Source organism: Branchiostoma floridae, chromosome 13, assembly GCF_000003815.2.
Source record: "Branchiostoma floridae strain S238N-H82 chromosome 13, Bfl_VNyyK, whole genome shotgun sequence".
Lineage (NCBI taxonomy): Eukaryota > Metazoa > Chordata > Leptocardii > Amphioxiformes > Branchiostomatidae > Branchiostoma > Branchiostoma floridae.
The window spans coordinates 15,616,908-15,625,576 of NC_049991.1; the positions used below are offsets into that span (position 1 = coordinate 15,616,908).

The following is an 8,669-nucleotide window of genomic DNA, read 5'->3' on the forward strand; positions in this document are numbered from 1 at the left end:
CAAGGGTATACTGCTAACAGAAGGAGTTTCCAGTCTCCTCTTCCCTCCAATCTTCATCCCTGAGGAGACAAAAAACTTTTACACCCACGTCCCAGCCCCTACAGTAACATGTCCTGACCTTGTACACCCACGTCCCAGCCCCTACAGTAACATGTCCTGACCTTGTATGCCCATGTCCCATCCCTTACAGTAACATGTCCTGACCTTGTACATCCATGTCCCAGCCCTTATAGTAACATGTCCTGACCTTGTACACCCATGTCCCAGTCCTTACAGTAACATGTCCTGACCTTGTACACCCATGTCCCAGCCCCTACAGTAACATGTCCCGACCTTGTACACCCACGTCCCAGCCCCTACAGTAGCATGTCCTGACCTTGTACGCCCATGTCCCATCCCTTACAGTAACATGTTCTGACCTCGTACACCCACGTCCCAGCCCTTACAGTAACATGTCCTGACCTTGTACACCCATGTCCCAGCCCTTATAGTAACATGCCCTGACCTTGTACACCCATGTCCCAGCCCATATAGTAACATGTCCTGACCTTGTACACCCATGTCCCAGCCCTTATAGTAACATGTCCTGGCCTTGTACACCCACATACCAGCTCTTACAATGACATGTTCTGACCTTGTACACCCATGTCCCAGCCCTTTCAGTAACATGTCCTGACCTTGTACACCCATGTCCCATCCTTGAGAGTAACATGTCCTGGCCTTGTACACCCACATCCCAGCTCTTACAGTAACATGTCCTGACCTTCTACACCCATATCCCAGCCCCACAGTAACATGTCCTAACCTTGTACACCCATGTCCCATCCCTTGATGACCTCTCCGTGACCCAGGGTGAAAGTGAAGGGCTTTCCGTTCTGACGGCTGTCAAAGTTTTTGTTGTTCTGGGCGAGAGTTCCTTTGTAGTACATACCAACCTGGGAAATTAAAGAAGACATTTTCTTCTGGTTGACTTAAGAGATGTATGAAGGTTTCCAAATGTACAGCCGTGCCTATTATTTTACAAATGTCATAAATACACTGTATGTGATTTCATATAAGTTTACAACCATAATACATTTGGTGATCATTCTATTTGTAATTTCGATGACTACGTTCATGCACAGTTGATAAAAGGTACCATGCTTTCAACTCACCCTTCGTCCAGCCTTTGCAACCTTGCCTGCGCCCAGCTCTCTGTCTATGACAACCAAACCTCCAGGGAGAACCTGTTTTGCTGGTGTAGCTGCCTTCTTCTTATTGCTGTTTGGCCTGAACGAATAACAATGAACAATGATCTTTATTTTCATGTTTTAGCCAGCATGGGCTAAATACAATCATCATACTATTAAATCAAATGCAACAGAAAAACATCATTATCTCAGTAGCATTGATAGTTAGCAAGGTGTGGAAAAAAAGCAGTTTAACATAAAAGTTAGTCTCAATCTGTAATAAAATCAGTGCTATCACTAAATGTATCATTTAAAAAGCCCAAATTCAAAGCTGAACTACAGAACAACTCCAGAAGTTTGAGCTTACCCTGCTGCCTGCTCACTTGCTGGATTTTGTGTGGTTGCACCATCCTGTAAGACACAGTAACACATGGGAACTACTGTCAGAACAGCATACAGCATACAGCAAATCTTTAACCTTCACTACAGGCCTAGCCCTCTGTCACATAGTGGGAAATTTCATGTGTCGACACATTTACAGTGAGCTCTACATCAGTACATACCAGTAACATTTTTGGCAGCAATAAACCTGGTGTAGGCTTCATCACTGCACAGTTTGTTAATGCAGATTGACCAATGATTGCAGGTCCCTTAGCCTACTCAATGCGTGATAGATTTTTGGGTGAAAGATATGGTCAAATGTCTGACAAACCTTATGCTTAATATACACCATTAGGGTGATTAACAATTATGGACAAAGCTCGTCCACTGTGTGACAGGGACTATATATAGTTAAAAAGGTCAGTTTTTGGCTGTTGGGCAGCATTTGGGAAACCTCAAGGACTAAATGGCCTAATCACAATGACATAAATACACCAATGGAAGATCATAGTTTTATAGATAAGGTCCTAGAGATGCTGATTTGTATACCTGGAACTCTTTCCCTGACTTTCTCTTGTTCTTTTTCTTCTGAGATGCTGTTTGTGTCTGCTCCTTGGGTTTGGGGGCTTCTCCATTCACCACTTTGGTCTGTACAAAGAAAAAAAATGTTGCATTATCAGGGCTCGAAATACTTTTTTCTGCATTCTTGCGCTGGTGCAGGTAACATTGTAAATTACCTGCACCAGACAAATTTTACCTGCACCACTCTGAGTTTAGGAAGTATGAATAATACTAAAATTGTTTAGGAACCATTGCTATTTTTTATACTTAATAGGTGGTAACAGTCAATGCAGCTAATAACAATCCCTATACATCTAAACCAAAGGAAATTTATGTATAAAACCCATTACATGGACCAGTGCAGGTTAGGTGCAGGTAGACACCAGAAATACCTGCACAGCTCCAATTTTACCTGCACTAACCTGCATGTGCAGGTGGTATTTCGAGCCATGATTATGAAATGTAACACACGAGAAGTTATGTCATTGTCAAGGAATACAACAAAAGCATTTGCTAGCATGTTAGCATCTTAACATGTCAGATTTAAGAAGGTATTCAACTGGCCTTTGGAGTTTCCTTTTCCTTCTTGGTCTGCGGAGCACCCTTCTCTGCTGTCTTATTGTCATCAGTCTTCCCCTGCTGTTGGGCTTTCTTCTTCTTTCCTGTCAGACTCTCAGCAACAGGTGTCTGTATATAAGTGTCATTTGTTAGACAGCTATGAACTCATTTGTTGAAAATTGAAGTGATTTTGCATACTAACTGATAACAACAAAATTGGCCAGGAGGTCTCACTGCAATAGTTAAAATGTACAACTTAAAGCAGCAATGTTTATGATACACATTTGATATACACATTTCCCTCTAAGGATTCAGAATTCATGATAGAGACAACTACAAGTACAATGAGAAATTCAGAAATAAAGGAAAAAGTATTTCTTGCCTCCACATCATTTTTCTGCTGTTTGACAACAGTCTTTTGACCTTGACCTTTCTTGTTGGACTTCTGCTGTGGCTTCTTGCCCTTGACCTCCGGAGTGTCTCCAGGGGTGGAAGGTTCACTGTGGTTGGTTTCTGACTCCTCCTCTGAAATGGAAAGTTTTATGTAAGCAATATTGGGGCTAAAATGTCTGAAATGTAAAAACTGCCTTTTGAAATAGATGAATATGGACAAGTAACAAACATCATAATTGGCTCCTTCCACTACCACCACCCCATCAATATCATCTTACATAAAGTTGTATTATATTTTGTTAAATCAGGACAGTTACCACTACCTAGACTCGGTCAGTGTATGTCAAGAACAACTTGTTGTCTTTGAGTAGTCCATGCATCCTCAAAACATTGCAGTCATTTTGTGACTCTCCACTTTTTTGATCCTCAAACATTAATGTCTAAATCAAGTACAGATTACAATGAAGTTGGCTTGCAGCACAGGACCTGAATTCTGACTAAAGATTTGAAATGACTGGACTGACCTTCACTGTCCTCCCCACTTGCCGAGTCACTCATCTCATTTTCTTCAAAGTTAAGGACACCTCGCACACCGTCCATAGCGCTCTCTCCTACTAATGTGTGGGGAAGGCAGGGATGGGGTGGTGGTAGGTTCATACTACATTATAGTCTAGTAAATAGAGAATGTATTGTGTCTTCATGATCAGTTAGGGGCTAGTCAAATTCCACATTTGATGCAAACTGATGGAGTTTTTGGCTTAGACGTGCATGTGTGGTACAAAAGTTGTGTGTTGTACAACAGTCAGCTGTCTAATGGTCATCGGCTTAGGACAATTACAAACAGTCACGTTGTGAGTCAACAGAAAGGTTTTTAAAAGTCAGGTACCATTGTTGTGCAGAACAAATAGCATAAACAATATCTTTAGTTGAAGTGGTAATCATGGACAGCCCACCTTCTTCCTCTTCCTCCTCACTTTCCTCCTCACTTTCCTCCTCCTCATCATCATCATCTTCATCATCTTCTTCTGAATCAAACTCCTCTGAATCTTCTTCCTCATCATCCAGTTCATCAGATAACTCTTCATCCTCCTCCTCTTCTCCTGTACTGGGTGTGGATGTTGATGTAGATGTTGATGATGCTGACTTCTTTCTCTTCTTCTTGCCCTTCTCAGCTACTCCCACTCTCTTCCGCTTTTTGCTCTTACCTTCAAAAAGTCAAGATTCAAATTTGTAATCATGCTAGTTGACCTTTATTCAAAAGGATAACCTATATCTGTTGTTTTTAAAAAGAGGGTACTTAGGGATGATATTAAGTCAATGGAGAGTCCTTTTAAATTGCAGTACAATGTACATGTTTTTGTATTTTCAAAACAGTTTTTCAAAACATTGCACAGTCCGTAAACTTTAAAAGCAATCGATATAGGTTTCCCTAGGTGAACTAGTGTTAGACACACTGTTCAGGCAGCTAAAATCAGGAGAAACCAGACTGATGAGCATGGCAGAAGAAAAGCGGATCCTGCGAAAAGATCTCTGAAACAGACCTGAGTCAGCCTACAGATGTGCCCTATTGTAGCAGAGACTACCATTCTCATACAGGAATGTTTAGCCACAGTTGACACTGTAGGGCTGATGTCAAGTAGGATTTTACCATGGTCAATACTGACTGAAGGAGGCCATATAACTGTTACACCATACAGACTAAAGGTGACACTCAAAAACATTCATCCACAATCAACAGACAACAGAAACCACATTAAGGTGTTCCAACCTGAGTTTGGTGCCCACTCTTCTTCAGACTCCTCTTCTAGCTCATCTCCAGCAGTTAAGGCATGTAGTGACAGGCCATCTACAAACAAACCACATACAACAAATTTACATTTGTACAAGTTTTCACAGTGGCTACATTTATGGCACCAAAAAGCACTGTTTTGTATATGTTTTAATCACCTTTGCATTGCTGGAGGGGGGATCTGTTTGTGAGCAGCATATTTAAAAAAAATTGTGAATGGATGCTTATACTATGTTGGTAAGTTATTGGTAAAAATAAGATTCTGGACCCCCTGGTTACTCTCCAAGCAGAGGTTGAGTCGCGTAGATATAGTAGCAGTCGGAAAAATTACACCGGCGCTCCTCTTACGCAAGAGGTAGCTTCTTCAAGGTATTACAATAGGACCTTAGCATTGGACTTTACAATATTTCAAGCACTGCAACCATTAACAAAATCCGCAAAACTCTCAACTCTATTAGGGATATATGATTAAGTAAGCAAGCCAAAACAGTCTTCAAGTAATATATACTCCTTTATTTATTTATTTACTAACAAGTATATTCTCCTTGCATGAACAACACATGTACATCAGTCAAGACCAGTCCAAGCAAAAGATGTACTGTATAAAAGATGTAAGAGTATAAAACTAACTTGGGACCTCTTCCTCATCACTTGACTCCTCCTCCTCCTCCCCCTCCTCAGAAGACATCTCCTCCATGTCACTGTCTAACATCACCTCCTCGGGGGGCATGGACTGAAGCTCCTCCAGGTACCCTGTCAGGTGGAGGGTTCCTTCTGGTGGAGGGTGGTGGGAGAATTAAGTGGCTTCAGAGTTAGATGTGATCAATTTTTGGTTATGGAACCATCACGTACCATCAATAACAAGAACTATTTGTGGTAGTCAAACATAGTATTCTTCAGTACACAACCCTCTTTTATTCTTCTGCAGATGTTTCAAGGACTTGTCTGTCATTTTTATCAGTGCATAATAAACAGTTGATGTGTGATGTGTGGTGTGTGGCAACAGATGGAATATGCTCCTGACCAGGTACCCTGTTAGATGGAGGGTCCCCTCTGTTGGAGAAAGAAGAGGGGGGGGGGGTATATGAAGGCACTGAGTTACTTCTGATCAATTTCTAGTTATGGTAGGCTATGTATCAATGACAAAAACGTCCTGTAATTAGTTGTGTGTGTAAGTTTACTACTTTATTCAGAAAGCACAGTTAATAATGGCAGTGTATAAAGGAACTTTTGAAATCAAATGTATTTTAATAAGCTTTAAGTGACAGATTTGATACGAAAATTAACAAAATGGGCTCCCCTACAAAAAGTGGGACAGAAAAAAGATTTAGAGCTGGAGACATCTTGGGCTGGATAATCCTAATCCCTGTGGTAACCATAGTTATGATGATGATGATTTACCATCGCTCCCCTCCAGGAAGAAGCTGACCTCCTCTCCCTCGGAGAAGCTGAGGTCCAGCGGTTCGGAGTACTGCTTGCTGGGCTCCAGCGTACAGAGGATGTAGTCCTGCTTGTTGTGGCGCAGACGAAGGATGTACACCAGATGGGCATCACCCTCTCCTTCCTTGCCTGATAGCAATAATGAAACATCATCACTACCCAGGTACTTGGAAAACTGGCAGCAAGCAACCCTTGCACAAATCATGGAGCTTATCAATTCATTTATTCATCTATTTATGAATCGTAAGGGTAGTCCCCTTAGTTACAACTTACATATTAACTGATTTCTAAAGGAGCCTTTTACAAAATGATGTTATACCAAATCTGAAAATATTTCAATGTAACCTTCACAAATCATGTCACTACAAACTCCTTGCACAAACAGAGGCCAAAACTTATAACGGCCAACAGATTTTTCTATCAACATCCAAAGAAATTCTAACCCGCTTGCCGGCCTTTCAGTGTTAGTAAACTCTCTTGCTGGCACAAGAGTCGTCCTAGCGATCCTTGGAGTCAATCACTGATGCAGGCTAAAGAAATTTGATATCAAAGTTCTGTACTATCCATTTCATCACACACTAAAGAAAAGCCGACAAGCGAGCAGTCATAGACTCATACCTTTGATGGTGAGAGGGTCCAGGGTTGCCCTGGTGATATGGAACCCCTCCTCCACTATCTGTGTGTACTGCTTACCAACCTCAAGGGTCAGACCTGAAATTCAACGTGCAAATCTGTAACTAATTTGTCAAATTTTTAATCAAACTTTAATAAAAGCTTCAGAATCTTTATTTTGTTGTCAATTTGTCTGCTTGATGTTGTCTGAAATATCCCAAGGGAAAAACGTGACAAAGTTCATATAAACCCTGTGCTTGGCAACAAATACCATCACCAACGTAACGTTACAATAATCTTGATGGTGATGATAACATTTTCTCCCAATCGTGGCAGGTTGGGCAGATCATTTGCTGCATTACGGGGAGAACCGGTAGTTCACATCTACATTTGTATCACCTCTGATCTTTCTCCCGACATCAGTATGGCGCCGTCACTCAGTATAGATGACCTTCAGAGAGGTAAATATTCTTTTCCAGGTGAATTCACCCTATCACTCCCGCCTATCAGTATCTGTATCATTGCGTTTTGACTGATGACCTTTGGGTTTTTGGTTGCAATGAATTGGAAAGACAGTATCCAGGGGCAGAAGCAGTCTGTCGGTTGGCGAATAGTTAACTTTAGTGCTTCTGTCCATGCATGGATACTGTCTTGCTTTACCAGAAGACTGATAGCTTGGACATTACAATTTAGATTCTATTCCTAGACTATTGACATCTTTCATTCTACTTTCTAGCACTTTCTAGAATTTTTTATTTTTTCATTTCCAGGTTTTAATAGCAAATTGCTTTGTTACTGTTTTCAGCACACTTTGTCCTTGATATCACGTGCTGACCACTGAATGTAGGAGTAGACACCCAAATCTTTCTTCAACTTTTTTACTACATTTGTATTAGTGTATATATCGGTCTATAGGACTGATGGATGGGTGGATGTGGTTCAAGGTAATCTATTTATTTTATTTATTCATTTATTAATCTTTCAGGATAGTCCCTACAGTAAGAGATTAAGTAAAGAGATTCTTGGGCCACAGCTGAAATACAGCCCAGTCTAGTATGCTATACATAAGGATACAATTAGCTGAAGCTGTACAAGTATCAGATAATTGCATTTAGTTTAGATTTGCAAGTTGGCAACCTGTTAATTAATAAAAATATTAACGTCATTTTTAAATGGTAATGGTATGACTATGAATCAAGTATAAAATCCCATGTGGCAAGCTCAGGTTAATCACCCCTTTGGGGTATCATGAAAATGTTATCATCGTCTGTACGCAAAGTTTTGCACCTCGAAATGCCCAACAGCCGCGTGCAGGCACATGTAGGTACATGCCATGGCTTTCACTGTGGCAAAATTAATGTCACAAAATCCTGCTCAGTTTTCTGCTGTCTCTCGGTTTCTTCTACCTTTAAATCTTCAAAGAAGGACATTGACAATGTAGTGACTTCATTGACTTACCCCAAAACATCTTGTTAATGGCCTGAAGCACTGAATAAAAGAAGAAAGACAACAAATATTGGCAGGACTACACGTGTGACACTACGTGCTCCCTCCCAGACGTGCTCTGTACCATGTGTGCTCTCTACTGGAGATCTGCACTTTTGAATAATATCGCCAGGTGACGCTTCTGTACGATAACATCCTGTCAGGTTTACCCACAGTTCCCTGGCTGCGTCACGTCCCGTCGTGGTGTAGCAGCCAATATACTGTACACCAAAATAACGCATTATCCACAATCAAATCGACTTATTTACCGATCAAAATAA

At 41.0% G+C, this 8,669-nt stretch overlaps 1 protein-coding gene across 1 annotated transcript in view; it reads right to left on the reverse strand.

The window, feature by feature from the left end:
* The window catches only part of LOC118428552 (FK506-binding protein 4-like), a 10,343-nt gene extending 1,805 nt beyond the window's left edge, over positions 1 to 8,538 (reverse strand). Inside the window, exons 1-14 of the mRNA XM_035838646.1 lie at positions 8,362 to 8,538; positions 6,910 to 7,002; positions 6,253 to 6,420; positions 5,482 to 5,625; positions 4,831 to 4,908; positions 4,016 to 4,267; positions 3,587 to 3,676; positions 3,052 to 3,194; positions 2,676 to 2,798; positions 2,100 to 2,198; positions 1,537 to 1,580; positions 1,155 to 1,269; positions 806 to 935; positions 19 to 59 (exon numbers count right to left, since the gene is read on the reverse strand). Coding sequence (XP_035694539.1) covers positions 19 to 59; positions 806 to 935; positions 1,155 to 1,269; positions 1,537 to 1,580; positions 2,100 to 2,198; positions 2,676 to 2,798; positions 3,052 to 3,194; positions 3,587 to 3,676; positions 4,016 to 4,267; positions 4,831 to 4,908; positions 5,482 to 5,625; positions 6,253 to 6,420; positions 6,910 to 7,002; positions 8,362 to 8,371 — 1,530 coding nt within the window. The 5' untranslated portion in view covers positions 8,372 to 8,538. The remainder of the gene's footprint in view (positions 1 to 18; positions 60 to 805; positions 936 to 1,154; positions 1,270 to 1,536; positions 1,581 to 2,099; positions 2,199 to 2,675; positions 2,799 to 3,051; positions 3,195 to 3,586; positions 3,677 to 4,015; positions 4,268 to 4,830; positions 4,909 to 5,481; positions 5,626 to 6,252; positions 6,421 to 6,909; positions 7,003 to 8,361) is intronic.
* Positions 8,539 to 8,669: the final 131 nt, after the last annotated feature.